This window comes from Halichoerus grypus, chromosome 1, assembly GCF_964656455.1.
Source record: "Halichoerus grypus chromosome 1, mHalGry1.hap1.1, whole genome shotgun sequence".
NCBI classification, from domain to species: Eukaryota; Metazoa; Chordata; class Mammalia; order Carnivora; family Phocidae; genus Halichoerus; species Halichoerus grypus.
In genome coordinates, this window is record NC_135712.1 from 29,031,933 (window position 1) to 29,055,704 (window position 23,772).

The 23,772-nt window shown below is 36.8% G+C and overlaps 1 protein-coding gene across 2 annotated transcripts in view; it reads right to left on the reverse strand.

Annotated features, from left to right (window-relative positions):
* Positions 1-7,263: 7,263 nt before the first annotated feature.
* Positions 7,264-23,772, reverse strand: part of LOC118535992 (multidrug resistance-associated protein 1-like) — an 86,897-nt gene continuing 70,388 nt past the window's right edge. For both annotated transcript variants that reach the window (XM_036092673.2, XM_036092669.2), the window contains 9 exons: positions 22,620-22,775; positions 19,554-19,753; positions 18,259-18,385; positions 16,591-16,692; positions 14,202-14,345; positions 11,733-11,891; positions 10,075-10,241; positions 8,918-9,112; positions 7,264-8,370 (listed from right to left, as the gene is read on the reverse strand). In XM_036092673.2, the coding sequence (XP_035948566.2) occupies positions 8,244-8,370; positions 8,918-9,112; positions 10,075-10,241; positions 11,733-11,891; positions 14,202-14,345; positions 16,591-16,692; positions 18,259-18,385; positions 19,554-19,753; positions 22,620-22,775 (1,377 nt within the window). In that variant the 3' untranslated portion in view covers positions 7,264-8,243. The remainder of the gene's footprint in view (positions 8,371-8,917; positions 9,113-10,074; positions 10,242-11,732; positions 11,892-14,201; positions 14,346-16,590; positions 16,693-18,258; positions 18,386-19,553; positions 19,754-22,619; positions 22,776-23,772) is intronic.

Consider the following 23,772-nt stretch of genomic DNA (forward strand, 5'->3'; position numbering starts at 1 on the left):
GACTTTGGGCAAGATTTGGTGACTCCCTGCTAATGATGAGAGGTACATGGTGAATAAGCACCCCAGCGGACAGCACCACCTTCCAGCTGTGAGCGCCTTCTCAAAAGCGAGCCCTCTCTTCCTTCAGATAATGTGGCCATGGTTGAAGTTTAAGTATAATCTCATGAGAGACTTAAACCAGAATAGTCCAGCTAAGTGGATTCCTGGCCCATGGAAACTACAATATATTTTTGTTGTTTTAAGCCACTAAGTTTTGGATTAATTTGTTGACCAATAGATAATAGAGTGCTAATTATGTACCAGTACTGTTCTAAGTGTTCTAGTGATGGGGTGCCTGGTGGTTTAGTTAAGCGACTGCCTTCGGCCCAGGTCATAATCTCAGGGTCCTGGGATCAAGCCTTGTGTCGGGCTCCCTGCTCAGTGGGGAGCCTGCTTCTCCCTCTCCCTCTGCCCCTACCCCCTTCTCACTCTCTCTCAAATAAGTAAATAAATAAAAATATTTTTTAAAAAGTTTTAGTGAAAACCAATTTAGTTTTGTTCTAGCAAACTTACTAGTAGGTACTATTATCCCCATTTTCAGACAGGGAAATTAAGGCACAGATGTGTCAAGAAATTTCCCCAGGATTATACAGCTAATAAGTGGCAAAATCAGGATTTAAGTCCAATCCATGCTCAAACGCAGTGCTGTGCTGCTTTATCCATCACATAATACAACCCCATAGTACCGATTTTATTCAGTTACTAAACTACTGGATGGTATCCATGAAAGACTTCTTATTTAGCTGATGATATTAAAATTACAGATTTTGATAATGCTATTTAGTCCCTTACACTTCTGACTAATTCATTGGTTTTTGTGAGTACCTAGTGCAAAGAAAATACTCAATATTACAAATGGCTATGGTAGAAAGATAAGGAAATAAGCAAAGAAGTTCAGTGACTTGCCAATTTATGTGGGCTTGTAAGAAAATGGCACAATAAAATAGGTTATTATTTTAGCTAAAATTCTCAAGCTCCTGATTCTGTAGTTCTCAAGTTTCTGCAAGTTATTGAAAATTCTCCTGATGAAGTATGAAAGAAAATAAATTTGCCTTGGTAAAGCGTTTACTTAATTTGTAATATGAATTAACAGACATGAAGTTAAAAAATTGACATTACTTGGGTGTTAAAGCAGGACCAAATGCTGTTTTTTTTACACCTCATTGAATTAACTATCATTTGGCTTACGTAAAAGACCTCCTTGTAACTTTATTAACATATGTATATCACATAAGCACACACACATTTCTCCTGTTAAGAGTTCATCCATTCACCTTAAATCATCGAACATGGCCTATATAGAATTGGAAATTGGAATCTGGATCTCAGTTAGTTGTAATCACTACTCTTCCTCTGTCTCCCAGTTTGCTAAACTCAAGTTATTTTGCTGAGGTAAGTCTTGAAAAAGACTTTGTGGCAAAAAGTAGTTATGGCAGAATCTGCTAAATGCTACTGCAGTATCTTTTCTCTTCATTCCTACTTGTGTTGTTTAGAGCAACAACATCCACTGCTTTAAAAACTGTTTCCCAGCCTCCTTTGCAGCTAGGGGTGGCTAGTGATACAATTCTGACCACTGAGATGTAAGCATAAATCAGTAGATAGAAACCCCACAGGCTTTTTTTTTTTTTTTTTTAAGATTTTATTTATCTATTTGACAGAGAAAGAGAGATCACAAGTAGGTGGGCAGGCAGGCAGGCAGAGGGAGTGGGAGAAGCAGACTTCTCGCTGAGCAGGGACCTGATGCGGGGCTCGATTCCAGGACCCTGGGATCATGCCCTGAGCGGAACGCAGACGCTCAACCGACTGATCCACCCAGGCACCACCCCCCTCCCTTTTTTTTTTTTTTTTTTTTTACCCCCCTCCCTTTTTTAAGCTTACACGTTTGTGCTATTAAATGTCTTGTTCCTCACCATTCCTTTCTTCTTGGAATGCAGACATGATGCTGGGGATAAAGCAATGGGTTTTTGCAACTACCAACCAAGATGTGCTATGGATGATGTTTGAGCAAAAGACAGAAGCAGCCTGGTGGTGTTATGGAACCACCCTGGCCAGCTTTGTCCTCTCTACCTTGAGACTTGTTTCTACTTAAGAAAAATAAACCCCACAGGGGGTCCTGGCTGGCTCAGTTGGTAGAGCATACAACTCTTGATCTCAAGGTTTAGGCATAGAAATTACTTAAAAAAATAAAAAATAAAAACATAAAAATAAACCCCTTAGTTGTTTACCCTTTTTTCTTTGTTTTCCTTCTTTTCTTCCTTCTGCTTTTAAACTTATGACCCTTATTATAGGGTTAAACATTTGGCCAAAGTGTCATTTGTTGGACTTCTGTTTTTGGCCAAGATGGAATAAGAAGGAACTCATTTGACTAGATAATCAGACAAAATACATGAAACAACAGGACTTTACACATCATGGTCAACATTAATTCATATCCATTACCTCTGTGGAATCACTGATATGGCAATACAGGGAAAGCAGATGGCTGTTCTGTAATACCAGGAGAATGTTGCACAAAGGCTCAGAACAGAGCTAAAAGCAGGTGTTCAGAGGGAATCAGTGGCAACTGAAGTGTTATCAATATGTATACCTAGCTCCTGTTTGTACTCCGCTGTCACTCATTCCAAATCATTTATGTCAGCCTTGCTCTCTGATCACCACATGACATTTTCTACTACACATATCGGCAATAAACCAATGGTCATTCATAAGTATATTAAAGATGAGTTACATTTTTGAAGCATGACTTCAAAAACTGATCCTATATCACTTCCGTTGGTGCACACAAAACAATGCATGTGTGGCATTTTCTTTCTAAACATTGTGGAGCAAATATTTGTCAAATCTTTCAGATTTTTTTTCTAAAAATATCACAAATATTTCTCAAGTTATGACCTATTTTTACATTTTACTCCTAGGTCTATTCATATTTATTTTGTTCTTTGTGCCACGCTCAGGAGATAAACCAAAGATTCCTAGCTTTGATCAACTGTGTAACTAACTGTGTGCTCAGACTGGCCAATCTATACATAACAAGCGAGCAACTCTGGTTACCTCGCCAGCAATCGTGGAGAAGCCAGTCAGCCTTTTCCCCATTCATACTCATTACCTTATTAATTCAGCCGCAGAGCAGTCACATGAATTACCTAGATACCTTTCATCTCTATAAGCACATTTAGAGAAATGTAGCTTACAGGATAGCCGTTAAGTCTTGATTTCAGTATTCTACAGATGGCCTACGTGCTTGCAAAATGACAGCTAGCAAGATGCGAATTAGGAAAACTAGAAGGAACTAGATCTGTCCTGACTGGTGCCTTCTCACGTGACATAATATAATAACCTGATAATAATATGATACTATATTGTTTACCACCGGGGACTAGATCTTAATCTCCAGTTATCCCAAAATTGCTCTGTACAGAATAGACTTTTATAAACACTGGCTCGATTTTGTCCTTTTTATTCACTTAACAGTGTGTTCCATGATGTTTGTAAATATGAGACTACAATTACAGGAGCTGTGACTGTTGATATTTAGATAATAGTTAACATGCCATTGAATGTTTTCTACATGCCAGACACTGTCCTAAGTGTTACATGTTATGTGATTTAATTTTCAAAACTTTAGGAGGTAGATAAAACTGTTACTCCCAAGTAAGCCCAGAGGAGTAAGTAAACTTGTCCCAGTTTACACAATTGGAAAGTGGTGGGAGTGGGCTTTAACACAGGCAGGCACCCTGTCCCAAGATCCTGAACTCTCTAACTTACTATATTTTATTTTATTTTTCTTGATTATTTTTCCTACAAGCCCCTACAGATCAGTTATAATTATTTTGTATTAAAATATAGCATTATGTCTTCATAATACTGTTTGATATCAAAGCTATGTTTAAAAGTATATGAAATTGCCATTATTAAACCATTTTGACCTACAAAAATGGCTATTTCATATGGTTCAAGCTAATGATATATTTGAAAAAGCAGCCTGCCCCCAAACTTTAATTCCATTTACTATGCTTACAAAGCTATTGGTTTAAAATCTTTCTCCCCCATTTTTAACCACCAGACTCTTTTTAACTGGCTCTCCCAGGAATGAGACATATTAGTAGGAACTGGAAAGACCATCAATTTTCTCACCATGTAGACCCGGATTCTACATATTATTGGCCAAGATCCTCTTGAAATCTTATTTTTGACAAAATGGGGTAGATAATACCTTTCTTATATTCTTTAGTGAAGACTGAAGTAACAAAAGATTCCAATGCCTTGCACATTACAGGCATATGGTATGCTTTCAGTAAATATCATTATCCCTAAAAGGATTCAAATTAATCCTGCTTAGCATTTTCCTTCTATCAGCTAAGGTAAATATTTCTACATATTGAAATTATAATCACTATTTTCTTAATATATTTTGTAGTTAATATCTTTAAACAAATCAATCATTGACTAAAGGTGTTTTCTTTTTATAAAATTCAAATGAACTACCTCTCTGTAATCCAGTCATATTGAGTACCCTGCACTTTGCTTCCAGTGTACTTCAGTGATTGAATAACCTTGGTGAACATAATTGAAATGAAAATGTAATATTAATTTCTTAAAACATGACAAAATTATCTTTGAGTACTTTTGGCTTAGTCTTTTTTTTGTTTTTACTCAAATTCTAGTTAGTTAACATACAGTGTTACTATAGTAACATATAGCTTCTTAAAACATGACGAAACTATCTTTGAGTAATTTTGCTTAGTCTTTTTTGTTTGTTTGTTTTTATTTTAATTCTAGTTAGTTAACATATAGTGTAATATTGGTTTCAGGAGTAGAATTTAATGATTCCATCATTTATATATAATATTACATTTTTGATGTTTATTTTATTTTTGCTTTATTTTTCTCTTTAAGTATATTATATGTTATACATATATGTGTATATGTATATATAAAACTGCACATATCCTAAGTATACAGCTTGATGAATTTTCACAAACTGAACCAATACTCAGGCCCAGATCAAGAAACAGAATATAATCATTATTGCAGAAGCCCACCGGTGTACCCCTTCAAACTTTACCCCTCCTTCCTTACCAAGAATAGCCAGTATCCTGACTTCTAATAGTGCTATAGACTAGTTTTCCTTTCTAAAAAACTTATGTACAGAGTTATAGAATCACATACTAATATTTTTTTGTGGTTGGCTTCTTTCACTCAACATATTCATGAGATTCATCCATGCTGTTGCCTGTAGCTGTTGTTCATTCATTCTCATAGCTGTATAGAGTTCCACTGTGTGACTATACTATAATTTATCCAGGCTACTGTCGATTTCCCATTAGATTTTTTAAATTACAGAGGGTCTCAAAAAATAATAAATAAAAATTAAAAAAATAAATTACAGAGAGTCTCTGGTTGATTTACTATAGGTGTAAAGAGGCTAAAACATAAGCTTTTAACAATGAAATATCTAGATCCCTCTCTTTTATTTTAATTCAAGTATAGTTAACATGCAGTGTTATATTAATTTCAAATGTACAGTATGATTCAATAATGCTCTGCATGACTCAGTGCTTATCACAGTAAGTGTCCTCTGAATCCCCTTTACCTATTTCAGCCATCCCCCTACCCACCACCCCTCTGGCAACCACCAGTTTGTTCTCTGTATTTGAGTCTTTTTTTTTCTTTTTTAATTTCTCTTCTCATCTTTGTTTTCTTTCTTAACTTCCACATATGAGTGAAATCATATGGTCTTTGCCCTTCTCTGACTGACTTCTTTCACTTAGCTTTATACCCTCCCAGCCATGTTGTTGCACATGGCAAAATCTCATTTTTTATATGGCTGGGTGATATTCCATTATATATATCTTCTTTATCCTTTCATCTATCAATGGACTCTTGGGTTGCTTCTATATCTTGGTTATTGATAATGAAAACACTGGAAGACTATATGCTTCAAAAACATAGGGGTGCATATATCTTTTCAAATTAGCATTTTCAGGTTTTGGGGGGTAAATACCTAGTAGGAAAATTACTGGATGATATGGTAATTCTATTTTTAATTTTTCGAGGAATCTCCATTCTGTTCTCCACAGTGGCTGTACCAATTTGCATTCCCACCAACAGTGCATAAGGTTCCTTTTTCTCCACATGCTTGCCAACACTCATTATTTCTTGTCTTTTTGATGTTAACCATTCTGACAGATGTGAGGTGATATCGCACTCTAGTTTTGATTTGCATTTCCCTGATGATGAGGGATGTTGAGCCTCTTTTCATGTGTCTGTTGGCCAGGTCTATGTCCTTTTTGGGAAAATGTCAATTCAGGTCCTCTTCCCCTTTTTAATTGAATTACTTGATTTGAGTGTTGAGTTGTAAAAGTTCTTTATATATTTTGAGTATTAACCCCTTATCTGATATATCATTTGCAAATATCTTCTCCCATTCGGTAGGTTGCTGTGTCGTTTTGTTGATGGTTTCCTTCACTGTGCAGAGGCTTTTTATTTTGATATAGTCCCAATAGTTTATTTTTGCTTTTGTTTCCCTGCCTAAGGAGACATACCTAGAAAAATGTTGGTAGGCCAGTGTTAAAGAAACTACTATGTTTTCTTCTAGGAGTTTTATGGTTTTAGGTCTCACATTCAGGTCTTTTTAAAAATCCATTTAGGGGCACCTGGGTGGCTCAGTTGGTTAAGCGCTGCCTTCGGCTCAGGTCATGATCCCGGGGTCCTGGGATCGAGTCCCACATCGGGCTCCCGGCTCAGCAGGGAGCCTGCTTCTCCCTCTGACCCTCTCCCCTCTCATGCTGTTTCTCTCTCGCTTGCTCTCTAATAAATAAATAAATAAATAAATAAATAAAATCGTTAAAAAAAAAAACCATTTAGAGTTTATTTTTGTGCATAGTGTAAGAAAGTGATCCAGTTTCATTCTTTTGCAGGTAGCTGTCCGATTTTCCCAGCACCATTTGTTGGAGTTTAGATCCCTTTCTTAATGGAATTCAACAGATATTTATTCATTATTTACTGAGTACAAAACATACTGATAGGCACTTCAGGGATTGTAAAGAAAGGATAACACTTCTAGTGGCTTAGATTCTAATGGGAGGAGGCTTTAGATAATATAGGGTTTTATAACTTCAGGCAACTTTTCATAAATACCTGTAGGGGATGAAGGTAGGTTGTACATGGTTATGCACAGGAAGGAGAAAAGGTGAATAAAAGAAACAGTTGATAGGTCTTCAAGAACATGTTAAAATATTTTATTAAAATCATCTTAAAAGGAAAATACCACTAAATTTGAATACTTCAAATTGAAGGGCAATTCAAGAAATAATATTGCTTCTATTACATAAAACTACTAAGTTAAAAAGTCCTTCAAAATATGATTAGTATTACAAGCCAACAATCTTCTTGTGAATGTATACTATCTGATACCTAAGTCACTGAGGTTAATCCAGCCAAAAATAATGTTGCATAGAAAGTACTGTTTTTTACTCAAAGTCAATAGTAAAAAATATTATAAAATATTATTTTAAAATAAAGTATACCATAAAATACAGTTAATATATTATTTCTAAAAAGCAACTGAATAACTCCTAATATTTTTTGTGATTCCCCATCATTTTATATACTGTACAGTAGCTCAACACATATTATGTCTGTCTATAAATACCTGTATTATATTACTCGAAAATGCCAAGTCATTAATTCTTCAAACATTGGTTGGGTATCAACTAGATGAAAATCACTATGCTAGGAACCCAACATACAAAGATGACTGACACTGGGTACTTGCCTTCAAGTAGCTTTAGTGGGAAGACAGACTAAAATAATTAAAATAAGAGTATGGTCCCTGTCATGACACCAGTATGCACACGGGGATGGTGAGAGTACAGAAAAGGGACAGCTAGATCAGATCGGAGAGCAGGGGGGAAATCAAGGGACACTTCACGGAGAAGGTGACTCCTGAATGAAGTCAGAGACTTAAAGGATACATGGCATGTAGTACTTTGGGCAATGTGGAGAAGGCAGATATTCCAGAGGGCATGAGTGGAAGAGAGAAGGTTGGGTGCAGCCCAGGATAGTTGGAACTCTGATGCTTTTTGGTATTTATGCGAACATGTAGCCAGGGGCCTGCCTTTGTGCAGTTCTCCCCGTTGTTATTTTTAAAATACGAATCTATTTTTTATTCAGTATATTCAATCTGTAGCTAAAAGTTTTTATTATTTTGTCACTGAGTCTTCTGGTATTCCAGCTTCTGTTAGCATTTCAAAGAAAAGTCCTTTCTGGAATATCAAATTCTGTGGTGTTTCAAATTCTGTAATCCTTCCAGAGTCTAGAACAAGTACCCTGCAATGTGAAAAGAATCCAGTCAGGTAACCTTAATCAGTTTTCCGGCTTACCCTTGTTTTTCTTGCTAATGTAAAATGTAAATTACCGTGTGAGATATGTCACTACAAAATATGGGTACTACTGAGCTCAAGAAGTATATCCAGTTTTCTTTTTTTTTAAAGATTTTATTTATGTATTTATTTGAGAGAGAGAGAGTGAGAAACAGCATGAGGGGGTAGAGCGTCAGAGGGAGAAGTAGGCTCCCCCCGAAATGGGAGCCCGATGTGGGACTAGATCCCAGGACTCCAGGATCATGATCTGAGCCGAAGGCAGTCGCCCAACCAACTGAGCCACCCAGGCGCCCCTCCAGTTTTCTAATATTCTTTTAGCATTAACATATTCTTCTAATTGTTTGGAAAATATGTTTCCTACTATTAAGGAAAATTTTGTATCTCTCAATACGGGTACAATCCTTTATTAGTGGCAATTAGTTGTTTGGTATATTCAGTGGCTATCCCTGTGGAGATATAGATATGTTTTTTTTCTGAAAACAAATAAAGCATACCTATCTGAATCAATGATAGAGTGCAGTCTATGAGCAATCGTCAGGATGGTACAGTCAGAGAACTCTTTCCTGATTGTGGTCTGCACCAAGTTATCAGTCTCAAAATCAATGGAGGCTGTTGCCTCATCCAAGATGAGAATTTTTGTTTTTCGAAGCAAAGCACGAGCAAGACAGACAAGCTGCCTTTGTCCAACACTGTTAAAAAAAAAAAAAAAGTAAAATAATTTCTACAATGGACTTTATGGTTACACACTTCCTGTTCTAAAATTCTGATTATATCACTACTCACTCTCTTTCTAAGTCACATATTCATTCATTCTTTTGTTCAAGAAATATTTATTTTGTCAAAAGAGACAAAAATCTCTACGTGGAGTTTACATTCTCGTGGGAAGACAGAAAAAAATAAACATGATACATGAGTAAAATGCATTGTAATAAGAAGAATTCAAGCACACAAAAAGGGAGGGTATAGAGTGTGGGCCTGGGGTGGACATTTTAGATGGGCCTGCCAAAGAAACCCTCCCTGGACTGAAGGCGTTGCCTTTTAATTCAAGACCCTTTGGAAGGGGAGAGTGGGCCACGCAGATTTCCAGTGGAAACTTGTTCCTGGCAAAGGGAACAGCGGGTGCAAGATCCCTGAGGCAGGCAAGAGCTGGCCTGGCATATTCAGGAACCAGCAAGGAGGCCAATGTGGCAGAAACAGACAGAGGTAAGGAGAGCAATCAGACAGACCGAGTCATGCAGTGCAGGGCTTGAGGGGACCTAGCTCACTTTCCTTGGGTCTCTGATCATGTGAAAGGGACTGTCATTGGGTATCAAACAGCCATGAAGGAGAAAGGAGTCCCTTACAACACTTTAAAGGAAGAAAGCTATTTGAATAGGAGTCTTCAAAAAAGAAGAGTCAATTAAACAAACTTTCCACACCGGATCGTTCCTTTCTTCCCCCTTCTTTCCTTCACCAGAGGTTTCCCAGCCAGTGGTTACCATTATATTCCTTGTCCCTCTTCCCTAGAGGGAATCAGCAATTGTGTGCTTTGAACAGACCAAAGGAGGTCCTTGGTGACTCAGGAGGAGCGACTTCTCTTTGAGGCTAACTCAAAGTTTCTAAGGAGCCTTGGAAGGAGTAACTTGGCCAAGCTTTGTTCTTAGCAGCTTACCTGAGGTTTTCACCTCCCTCTGTAATCTCATGGAGCAGCTTCTTGGGAAGGGACTGCACAAACTCTTTTAAGTGACACAGTTCTAGCACCTCCCACAGCTCGCTATCGGAATACTTGTCTAGGGGATCCAGGTTCATTTGAAGGGTACCAGAAAATAAAACAGGATCCTAGAGAATAAAATTGTCACCAGTAATCTTACTGTCCCATGAGGCACAAATACATTTTTAAAAAATCAGATTCAGAAAATAAAAAGCAAAACGATCAAACCTAAATAGTTATAAAATTCACTTTATATTGAAAACAAAAGCAGAAGAGAATCAGGGTAAGCTGTAAGTGAGATTAAATCATTATAAATTTCCTGATCCTCTTTCTCCTTCTCATTAACAATGTCAACATCAGCCACAATAATGATGATGGTAGTTGCTGTAGCTGCCATTTAGTCAGAGATAGAACACAGAACAGAATAAATGCAAACTATAGTATGTATATAATATTATCAATCAGCACACCAACTTAGAAAGATGGAAGTCAATATCCCCATTTTTTTTTTTTTTAAGATTTTTTTTTTAAAGATTTTTTATTTATTTATTTGAGAGAGAGAGAATGAGAGACAGAGAGCATGAGAGGGAGGAGGGTCAGAGGGAGAAGCAGACTCCCTGCCGAGCAGGGAGCCCGATGCGGGACTCGATCCCGGGACTCCAGGATCACGACCTGAGCCGAAGGCAGTTGCTTAACCAACTGAGCCACCCAGGCGCCCCTCAATATCCCCATTTAAAGAGACTGAACTGGATGGTCCAAAGAGCTCGTGTTCGAAGCCACACAGAAGGTGAGTGGTTGAGTAGAATTTGAATAGGACAAGTCACGCTCTTTCCAATATACCAACATGCCTGGTGAAACTGTATTTTACTACACCTGTATTTATTTATAAGAGAGGAATGACTAATATCTCTTTTCTTCATTAAATCTTTTTCTCTGCCAGAATTCCATTCAAATTTGCTTTTGAAGTAAATTCATGAATACGAGCATATGTCTAAACAATATGAAAAAGAGATTATATTTTAAGATATTTTTTCAAGGTAAATACAAAGGTATCTCATAAATACTCAGCTTAAATCTCTCAAACTCAACTGAATAAGTCATCTTTGACTGTAGATGCATATTCTTGAGCCAATTTGCATATTTGTTAATGATCAAGTTCTTTTGATGCCATAGATAGACAAATCAAAGGACTTGAAAAAAATGATCTAACTGAATTATTGTTCTTTTCATCTTTTAAAATGTTTTCAAACTTCAAATCAAAGAGGCAAAATTCTACACTCCCTCTACCAATTAGGCAAAAGCCTCAGTATTTTTTTTCTTTCAAAAAATACCAATGCATTTCAGTCTGATCTCTTCATTCAAATTTTGTTTGCATTTACTATTATGAAGGAAACTTAAAGCAACATACCAGTTTTTCAAATGGATAAATGCATTTAGGAAGAATGTTTTAGAGTAAGAGTATTTAATAGGATTCAGTTATGTAGTGATTTTTCATTACACATTCAAATGCTCTGGCTTCTAAAAATGAATTTAGATGCTTGGAAGGAACACATTTAAAAAAAAAAAAAGAAGATCAACTAAAGGGAGTTAAGAAAGTCTACTGACAAAATAGACTCTACCTGTGGAATAATATTAAGTTTGCCCCGAAGGTCATGAAGTCCAATAGTGGATATGTCAATACCATCGATAATAATTTTGCCTCCTGATCTTTCCACAATTCTAAATAGACAATTTGAAAGCGTTGATTTGCCTGCTCCAGTCCGTCCCACAATTCCAATCTGTAATGAAATGATCATAAACAGTTTGCACTGTGCTTTTGGTAAGGGACTGGGACCTTTGCACTGACAACAAATACATTAGGTATCGGGTCAGCGGGATTTAATTTTGCCAAACAGAATCGCCCTGCCTGGCATGGAAGACATAATGTTGACTTCTAAGGATCAGTCTTTATCCAAATACTCATTACTCCCTGGAAAGGCTCAGGTTAATATGTGTCTTTTCTCTACTTTTGAGTAATTTAATGAGCACCTGACTAGAGCATGCCAACAGCCCCAGGAAGAGCAAACCACCCCTGAACCATCCTGGGACTAGCTACTCAGAGTGTGGCCAAAGATGACTCTGATAATGGGGTGGTTTTCTTGGTCCTTTCAAAATGAGGCTTCTCTACTCTCCTTCTCCAAATAAAACAAACAAACAAACAAACAAAGGGGACAGGAACCCTTTGCCAGGATAGAAAATCCAAAGGGATGTTTGTAAATTTCCTTGGTGTATCAAAATAACTCTGGCATTAAAACTATTGAGGATGGCTATGGGTAACATCTGAGGATCTTAGATTCATGGACAAAATAATCAACTTGTCATAAACATCAAGTGACTGCACATATTCCTCTGACCATGAGGACTAAAGCAATCCCTCTGGGTGCTGATTTGTGTCTTGGTTTTAATGGGCACATTAGGCAGAGAAAACATTAAGGAGGTTGGTTTGCCCTGATAAAAGATCTTAAATCTTAAATCTGACACACTATACCAGAAACATCAGGAATCTGTTGAATTAATTGGGATAATCAAAATTCCACAATGACTTCCTTTGTTCCAAAGACATTTTTTATCCTTGATGTTACTGCAGTGGACATGGTTTAGAGGGTTAGAAAAAGAGATGTTTGGGGTTATAAAAGCCAGGTCTTTGAAAAAGGAAAAGTAGGTCACTGTTGTCAATTTTTTTCTTCATTTTTTACTTTTATTTACTTGTAAAATCTTCCTAAGGAAATAATGTGTTTTCATAAAACATTTTGAAAAATGGGAGAAAAACTATAGCAGTGGAAATTATTTACAATCCTGTCACCTGAAGAGAACCACGATATATGCTTTACTACTGTTCTTCTAGGATTTTTGCTAATGTAGTCTACCTGTTTGCTTTTTTTTAGAACAGAAAACTGATATACTATCAACAGTTTTGTATATAGCTTTTATTAACCAAATTACATCTCAAGTGTATTCCCTTCTCACTAATAATCCCAGAAAACATGGTGTCAATGACTACACAAATATTCTTTCCTATAGATTTACTGTATTTTAGGTAACTTAATTTTATTGTCTTATTATTGCTCTTTACTTAATAAAGGAAGTAAAAATAACGTATACTACTACTAGGTATATATCCAAAGGAAATTAAATTAGTATCTCGAAGAGAAATCTGCACTCCCATGTTCATATTCCCAATAGCCAGGATATGGAAACAACCAAAGTGTCTGTCCATAGAACGGATAATGAAAATGTGTGTGTATATATATATATATATATACACACACACACACACACACACATATACACTGGAATAATTCAGCCATAAAAAGGATGGAAATCCAGCCATTTGTGGCAACATAAATGAACCTGGTGGACATTATGCTAAGTGGAATAAGCCAGATGGAGAAAGACAAATACTGTACTATCTTCCTTATATTTGGAATCTAAAAAAGTGTAACTCATAGTACCACAGAGTAAACGGTGGTTACCAGAGACTGAGGGGTGGGGAGAATGGGAAGATGTTGGTCAAAGGGCATGAACTTTCAGATGAATAAGAAGAATGTGTTCTGGCGATCTAAAGTATAGTGAGGTGACTATAGTTAATAGTATTGTATTGTATACTTGAAATTTGCTGAGATAGTAGATCTTAGGTGTTCCTACCACATCCAAAAAAAATCAAAACAAAACAAAAACAAAAAACCTTGTAACTATGTGAGGTGATGGATGTGTTAATCTGATCGTGGTATCATTTCACTATATATATCAAACCATCATGTTGTACACTTTAAATATATACAATATTTACTTGTTAATTATAACTGAATAAAGCTGAAAAAACAAAGTATGCTAAAATTATGTTTCATAATACAGTATGCACAATTTAAAAATACCTTTTTTTAAAGAGGAAAAACTTATTCTGTATATACCAACCACATGAGTTTATTACTTTTACATGAAATTTGAACAAAGACCATCTTCTATTCAATACCATATCATAGTTTGACCTTAACAATGAATGAATTCAGATAAAAGGGAAAGTGAAACTTCTGAAATATATATAGTACCTTTTCTTCACCATGAGTCTGGAAAGTGATATCCTGTAATGCTAAACCAAGATCATCTCGGTATCGAGCCCGATAATTAATAAATTCCACTATCCCTTTATCAGGCCATTGTGATGGAGGTCTTTTAGACATTATCCAGGGTGCCTTAAAACAAAGAAATATTATAATAATCACAAAAAAAATACCTTTTCCTCCAAAAAGTAATTATCATGTATATAAACAAAAGTGATAGAAAACATTCGTGGATATTATGATCTCCTGAAAATAGTTTTAAATATTACCAACATAAAACTTCTCAGCTAGTTAAAGAAAAGCTTAGAAATAAGTTTTTGAAGGTAACAAGGCTGCCCATCTCCTATACAGTTATTAAGAAGAATCTTCTAAAACTCTACAAAGTTGCTGAAGGTAACCTGTTTGAAATTTTAGCTGAGATGGGGGACAGTTTGTCACTCATTCATTGCCCAAATATTGAGTATTTACTATGCTAGTCAGTGCTTTAGTTGATGGAGATTTATCATTGAGCAAAACAGATACAAATTCTTGTCCTTAGAGAGCATACAGGATGCCAGAGAGAGACAGAAGGAACCACACAGCATATGTAGAATGTCAGACAGTGATAAAGCTTCAGAGGATGGGAGATAGGCAAGGTTAGTGGTGGCGGTGTAATTTTACATAGGGTGGATAGGGAAGTCTTGGTTGGACATGATATGGGAACAAGCCATGTGGATATGGGTTGAAGCGCTTTCCAGGCAGACAACTAACTAACTATACATGCTGAGGTCCTGAGACAGGGGCCTGCCTGGGATGTTGGAGGAACAGGAGGCAAAAGAGTGTGGTGTCTGGGCAGCGAGGGGAAGTGTCTTCATCAGAGGGAGCGATCACCAGTGTCAGAGGATGGATCAGGTCAAGTGAGGACTGACAGGAGACCACTGGTGACCTTGACAAGGGCAGGTTCAGTGGAGTGGTGGGATTTAAAGCCTGTTTGGAGAGAGTCCAAAATAGAATGAGAGACATAGAGGCTATTCCAGAAAATTCTTCTGTAAAAAGGTGCAGAGAAATGGGGTTACAGAAGGGTAAACAGAATTATATGAACAATTTACTTCTTCCACGTCAAGAGTTTTCGTAACGGTATTTGTCACACCTGCGTCAAATTACATGAAGATGATTTAAAAAAATGTGTGGGTGTATGTGCTTTACACACTTTATTGTTTTTTCAATATGAAAAGAATATATATTAAAAATTTATATGTACATAAACAAAAAGTTTATATACAAAAGTATATATACAAAAAATTAGAAGATACAGAAAACAATAAAGTTATAGAGTGGTCACCACATGGCAACAGACTGAGCAAACTGAACACTGATAATTGGAGGTTGTGAAGGTAGATTAATCTTCCGTGAAATTTGTGTGAAAAAGGAAGGTAAGACCTGGGGAAGAATCTAGGAGAAGATTCCAAATTTAAGTAGGAGTTGGAGGATGTAGATAATATTTTAGCCTATTTATAGGCAAGGGGGTCAGGGTCCTGAGATGTAGAAATTAAAGGAAGTGGTTAATGGAGCAAAGTCGGACAGAAGACATGAACAGATATTACCAAAAATATAAGTGGAAACTCAGGTTTCTATTTGAAGGAGGGACACCTCTTCCTGAGAGTCATAAGCAAAAGAGGAACATTTCATGATTCAGATACCTTTATAGGTGGATTGAAGAAGATAAAGAAAGTCAAGTCAACTTTAACATTTGCCTTGTTAATTCATGGAACTGGGAGGCAGAAGTAACCCAGATTAGTAAAATATGAAGATAACTCAAATATTATACTCTGCCAATAGTCTAATCCTTCTCCTTTCTAAATTATAATTAATTAAAGGGAACAAAACAGACTGATTTATTCTCCTCCTCCTTTCTATCCACAGAGACGTTAATGATGAGTAAATGGAACAGAAAGTATAAATAATAAAGATGTAGTTAATTTAAAAATTGCACAGACTTCAATTATGAAATGACAATACTAAGACACTTTTCACAATGTAAAATCCTCACAAAGTTATAATCTTAGGTTGCATATTTTACTCTACATTGGTAGAGGACAAATCATTGTGCCTTCTAAAAACAGGTAATCATATTTAATCTTTACAATACAACATATCTTCCAATTTATGTACTATTGCAATTTATTTAACTCTGATATTTTTTTCTATTTCGGTGATATATAAAATAATGGTGTATTTAACAGTAGATTGAGTTTTAATTTCATTGAAATGCTGAATATTACAACATGAATTTGGAAAAGCAGGTTTTGTTTAAGATTTATTTTTTTTAATGTCAATTTAAGGTGCATTAAAATATCTTAATCCTGCATCTATTTATTGGTTATTTAGGAGTGCTTACCTCTTTATCCATATTTTCATATTCACAAACTCTTTCAATGGAAACTGCATTGGTTTCAATTTCACAAGCTTTCCTCACCCAAAAATTCAGAGATTGAGTAATCTGGAGGAAAAAAAACCCAACCTTCATGAGTGGTTCTTTAGTCTTTTACGTAATATTAATAATACTTTATAAAGTTTCACTTTTCATGGTTTTCATATGCTTTATCTCTTCTGATTATTCAACAACTTTAGAAGTAAGCATAAACACACAAGTGTTTAAGTATATTAAACTCATACATATCATAAATAATGGTTTTTTGGCAGAATAGATATTTCCAATAAATCCTATTGGAAAATCAATCACCTTTCCAATTACATACACCCTACTTGGTGTAAGGAATGATGAATACCAATATTGATGGGATCTGCTTCAAGAAATGTACACCCCGGGGTGCCTGAGTGGCTCAGTCAGTTAAGGGTCTGTCTTAGGCTCAGGTCACGATCCTGGAGTCCCAGGATCGAGTCCCGTATCGGGCTCCCCGCTCAGCAGGGAGTCTGCTTCTCCCTCTGACCTTCCCCCCCTCTTGTGCTTTCTCTCTCACTCAAATAAATAAATAAAATCTAAAAAAAAAAAAAGAAAGAAAGAAAGAAAGAAATGTACACCCCAAGTGAGAAAAAAGTTGTGCACAATATTACCTTTGGCATTCCTCATTATCGGAATGAGGATTCTCCTAAGTTTTGACCACTTCTGTCTCCTCTTTTTCTTTTTCTTTTTCTTTTTTTTTTTTAACTCTACTTTCTTCTCACCATACCCACAAATACAGATTGTAATTCAAGCCTAATTCTAAAAGTCAAAAAACTCTGCCAATTCAGTTTTTTCTCAAGTTTGGTGCCAAATCATTTGATGGCCAACCTGACTTGAGAACTGATTGGGGTTCTTTAAAGTCTTTATTTAACCCACTTAGGGTAAACATGCATGTATTTCACTGCAGAACAAGTAGTTTGATTATGGGGTTCTGCCCCAAACACTGACTATGGTATGTGTATCATATTTCCTTTCTACAAGCCTAAGTTCTGAATTCTGAAATGCAACTGGCCTTAAGCATTTTGGATAAGAGATGAAGGGTAGGTACTCAAATCATCTAGACTTATCTTCTAAATAATGTGTAAGTATATTTAGTAGTTTAAGGAATATTCTATTTTACAAAGAGGTCATGAACACACTGATACCACTAGTGCTTTCCAGTGTAATATAAAATAGGGCTTATTAGGGAAAAACGTACAAGCAAAGAACCACCAGAGCCTATATTCTCCCCAGAGTTTGCATCATCTCCTTGGTTAGGCTGGGCAAACTGGAAGGACAGGCCACGGTGGAGAGAGGCCCTACCACTGTTACATTCTATAAATTTATAAGGATAGGAGAACAGGAAACTTCTAGGTAACTATGCAACCCCAGGAGTTTCTGAGTCTTCTAACACTCAGCCTGTTGTTTCTGTGAGCTCACTTAGAACTGCTGAGCCAGCTTCCTGCTAGTAGCAACAGAGGAAGAAATGAGCCTCCAGGGCAATCCTGATTTGTCTCTCATTACTTAGTTAATACCATATATAATTCAGACAGGCAAAGGAGAAGAGAGCTTAATTAATTGGATTATAAACATATCATATACCACAAAATCATTATTACTTACATTTAGGGCATAGGATATGGACAAACCAACTATTGCTGAATCTATAGAACTGCCAGCCAGCACAGTAAGCAGTGCAGCAAAGAATACCATTAAGTTGCCAAGGAATTCAAGTCTAACAGACAGCCACCTGTGATAATGGAAGACACTCCTCAGCTGAGATGCAAAAGTTTTGGTGCACTTAGTATGAACTCTCCTCTGGGAAATGAAAATGTAAACATCAATAGCTGCTTCCTTTTTTTCCTCACTTACTTAGAACTCAATCAAAATAGGATCGTTGCAGTGATGATAGATTAAAGGATTCCCTCTACATAAAAACACACTTTACTTTTGCAGAACTTTGCTTTTAAAACTTAATCAGAATTAAAAATCAAAAAAGAACACCAGCTAAAACGATGCATCATATTTTAAAATCCTATTGGAAAATCGATCACCTTTCCAATTACATACCCTTTTTTACATGATAAAATTAGTCTCCAAAAGTTAAAACGTGTCCAGCTACCATTTAATATTTCATTTTTCTCCTTTATGTGAAATGATAACCTCAAATTTAAAATATAAATTATTGTATGTAAATAAAATATATTCTACAAATACAAAATATAACATAGAGTCATATTATTAGTAATTCTAATAGCATCCTATATAACCCTCAAAAACTTGGGACCTGGGGCATCTGTGTGGCTCAGTGGGTTAAGCATCCAACTGTTGGTTTTGGCTCAGGTCATGATCTCATGGGTCACGGGATCAAGCCCTGCATCAGGCTCCATGCTCAGTGGGGAGTCTGCTTAAAGATTCCCTCCTTCTGCCCCTCTCCCCACTCATTCTCTTTATCTCTCTCTCTCTCAAATAAATAAATCTTTATTTTTAAATTTTTAAATTTTTTTTAAGATTTTATTTATTTATTTGACAGAGAGAGCACAAGCAGGGGGGAGTGGCAGGCAGAGGGAGAGGGAGAAGCTGACCCCCCAAAGAATAGGGGAAGCCCTGTGCAGGACTCGATCCCAGGACCCTGGGATCAACCAACTGAGCCACCCAGGTGCCTCAATAAATAAATCTTTAAAGAAAAAAAACTTGGGACCTTATTTTCATGTAAAGTAGCATGTACTTTTTATTTTAATATAAATAGATGCACTTTAACTTAAATGTATATTAAATATTAAAACATTTAAGGTTTTCTTCTTTTTTTAAATAATTTGATGAAATGCCATTACAAAACACTCTTTCCGTTTAAAAGTTAGCGCACAAGACATCTAAAAAGAGACTGGTCTTGAACTAGGTATACTGATATGACTTACCTGTTTGAAATTACATTATTGTAGAAACAGACCAGGTTCTCATTCACCACCTCTTTGTTTTGCTGGATGAACCTCTGTTCATGTCCAAATGCCCGGATAGTAGACACCCCTGATAAAGTCTCACTAAAGTGTGAAATGATAGGAGAGCGAGACGCTCCTGTCAACCGTCGAATCTGCCGAGAACTCGCCACATAGTATCTCTAACCCAAAGACAGAAAGAGGCAGTTGGAAAGATGTAGCAGAAATGCTTCAATGGTGTGAAAATGGCAAGACACTTAAGTGACCCCAAGAAGTGAAGTTCAAGTTTTCACTCCAGTACCTGTGAATGTGGCCTTATGTGGAAATGGAATCTTTGCAGATGTCATTAAGGATCTCTAGATGAGATCATCCTGGATTTAGGGTGGGCCTGAAGCCAATGCTGAGTGTCCTTGTAGGAGACAGAAAAAGAGAAGACAAAGACACAGGGAGAAAGCCATGTGAAGATGAGACTGGAGTAGTATGTGCATAAGCCAAGGAAAATGCCAAGGATTGCTGACAGCCACCAGAAGTTAGGAGAGAAGCATGAAACCAATGTTCCCTCAAAGGCTCCAGAAAGAACCAATCCTGCCTATACCTTGATTTTGAACTGTTAGCCTCCAGAAATGTGAAAGAATAAAATTTCTGTTGTTTTAAGCTACCAAATTTGTTACATACAGGAGCCTTAAGAAATGAATACACGCTTGGAACAGTAAAAAGCCCAAATTCTGGACAGCATAACTAGAACAGAATTGGGCAAAGCTCCACTTCGATAATCCTTTCATACAACCATTACTGAGTACCTACTATGGAAGAAGCTCTATGTCACAGGTTGGAAATGTGACTAGGGAGTTAACCCATTAAATGAAGGAAGTCAACCAACTGTACAAACAATAGTATTTTTGTACCTAAATATAATCATGAGGAAAAATTTATTTATTTATTTATTTTGTTGACAAAAAAAAAACCCCACCAGTGCAGCCATCAATATAATTGGCTAGTTCTCCTCTAGCTTGGTTGAGACTAGTTGGGATGAGTGGAGACTGGAGAGCTGGAGGGAGCATGCCCTGAGTTAACTGGGCCATCATTCATCAGCCCCAGATAATTGCTACAAACTGGAAATGAAAATCAAGAGTTTCCACATCTTGCAATTTTTTCAAGAAAATCTTTGGATCTGGAGTTTTACATAAAATCCCTGATTTTAAAATGTCTTCATTTTGGTAAAAATGAACAAGCTGAGCAAAAACCTATGTGAAACTACATGTCAACCTGCAGTTGACTCTGCTCTGTGCAAGTACCCTGGAGAACACAGAGGATTGTGGCATTCTGGGACTTCAAGGGGACTTAATATCATAAAGAAATTTTGACTCTGGGCCTCACCCTGATAGATTCTTTATTTCCTCCCAGTTTTATTAGGATGTGATTAACAACAACAACAATAACAATACACACACACACACACACACGTTGTAAAATGTGATTTTTTAAAAAAGAGGTACAACTAGAGACTCTGATTCAATACGTCTGGGGTATGGTCCATAGGTCCAGGGCCCATCCTTTGAGTAGCACTGATATAAAGCAAATCTCGTATTTTATAGGGGAAAGCAAGGAAGCCTGGAAACGGAAATGATGTGTCAAGCATAGGAGTCAGGGAAGTAGAATTTGAGGCTCCTGAATTCCCATTCAGGGCTCATCCTATACAGTGTCCCCTAACAAGATATGGTTTCTGGACTCATTTCCACTCCTGGTCATCCTATTATAATTTACCAACCACAAGACTATCACATACATTTTCATTTGTGATATGAGAGGTTTTTTTTTTTAAGCAGATACAATTGATTCTCAATACCATCCCTCATATTCTAAATTTTTTTCTTTTAGCTCTAAGACATAGTGTCTTCCCTGGAGGACTTACAGTCTCATTGGTGAGACAATCTGTAGTCTAAAAAAATAGCTTATAATACTACCAGTATAATAAATCCATAATTACCTGGATGAATCTGATCTCTTTGCACTATTTTGGTAGAGAATACTTCACACAGAAATGAAATATGACCTAGGCCATGAAGGGTAAGTAAGATCCAGTCAGGCAGAGAGAATAGGGAAAACATAGGAAGTAGGAGGAATAATAATAGCATAGGTGTAGAAATGAGAACATGATTAACATTCTGGTTTGGGCAGATTAAACTCCAATATGAATTTTAAAACTTTAGTTTGGGGAAAGCATTGAACTACAAGAACTGCATCCTTTTATGTAAAGAGCCTCAAAATACTTTCATTTTTAAATTAAATATGTGTTAAAACATTTCCTTTTACACTGTAGCCTCCCAGGGACATAATCTTGGAATGTGGTTGACCACATTTTAATTGGAATATAAAGATATGTATCATGAGAGATCTGTTTCCTTCTTCTAGGAATCCTTTGCCGATATTAGGGATAACAGGACAAAAAGGCAGTTACCGGTTTCTCTTTTGGACTTACAGGCAAATTCACTGTCTGCTAACATGTAAATACCATATAGATTCTGTGGTGGCCTTAAAAATGCACAACTCAGTTCTGCTGCGGCCGGCGGCACGGCTGACTGGCAGCCCAGCCCCTGCCCCTCTGGATCTACTACTCTATGAGCATGGAGGCCATGTTTCCCACAGGTTGCTTCCAGCCAATGACTGAGTATGGCAGGGGTGCTAAAGCAGGCCCATTTCAGGGACACGTGGGACACTGCAGTGGGCGACACTGCTTGTAGACGTCCCATTCATGCAATAAATCTTTCATGGACCTGTCCCGTAATCCAACATTTTTCCTACCCAATCCTCTTCTCTCCCCCACCAGAATCAGACCTGCATCACTGTCTGAGGGCTCACCCATCCTTCTGCTGCTCCCTCTCCTTTATCTTTTACAGGCATTCCCTGGGAACTCTCTACTATATGGAATCCTTTCTTGGAATCTGCTTTTTGGAGAACGTGAACTAATGGGCCATTGAAGTGGGTCTGAACTTGAACCCTTGACTGTGAACTTATGTTATTAATACACATAAAAATCCAGGTACTTACCTGTATAGTAAAATAGAGGAACACCAAGGGAATAACCCCCAGAATGAAGAGTGGTAAAGCTCCCCCAATGACCAAAACTGTTCCAATAACATCCAATGTGCAATTCACCCAGGTCCGTAAGTAGTAATGGAAACGTATATCAATTATAAACATGTCCTGAAAAAAATGATATCAGGTCACTTTATTTTTAACTTTTCATGATTTAAAATGAGGAAAAGAAATATATCGTTTAATGTAAACATTTTTTTAAAAATTACCCAGATGTGACAATCTAATGATCAAATAAGTCTAACTACATGGTCTTTGCCCTCCCCGATCCACCCTCGTATATTTTTCCCCTGTGGTGAGTTGTAATAGTTAAAAACACATTCTGGTAACAAATGACCATGATCAAGCAATTTGCATTTCCCAATGACAACTACATAGCACTTAGTTTATATGACTAATGTCAGACTCTGCTTAAAAACAGAGTCCAAACCCCAGTAGTTGGGTGTTCAGGGGCATTGGCCTACCACTATCTACTACTCTATAAAATACTAGTGAGCCATTCTTATCCACTGAGAACATGTTCAGTGGTCTTTTGGGTAGCTGGATCCTGTCAAGATTCTAAGAGGCAGGAAAACAAAATAATCTTCATTTGCAAAACTAGAAGCTGAAAGATGGAGTGGACAATGAAAGAAGATCATAGGAAGGTCATGCATCAATTCACATATAACTTAATCAAATCTATGTTGTCAAATCCATGGCATAAGGTATGACCTAAGAAATCCCAGAGAGTAGGAAGATACCCAACCTAGAGGGATGGACGACTACTCAGTTCATGACAAAACTGACACAAAGAGTGGAGATGGAATTTTATTAATCTCAGTCTTGCTTTGGGAATTCTCTGATTATCTCATATACCAAATAGTATAAGAGCATCATAACCATATGAAGTTTTCTACCTGTCTTTAGAACAACCTTCCCATATTCTCATCCGTTTAAGACCCAAGCATTTGACATGTTACTGTACAAAAGTGACAGTTATTCAGTAGGGTCCTAGAGAAATGTCCACTGAGAGATAAAAATGCTGAAGATCAAGTTCTTCCATACATTTTAAAAGCTAGCATGTACATTGGTATGATGAGGCAAGATTTAATATTCCACCAAACAT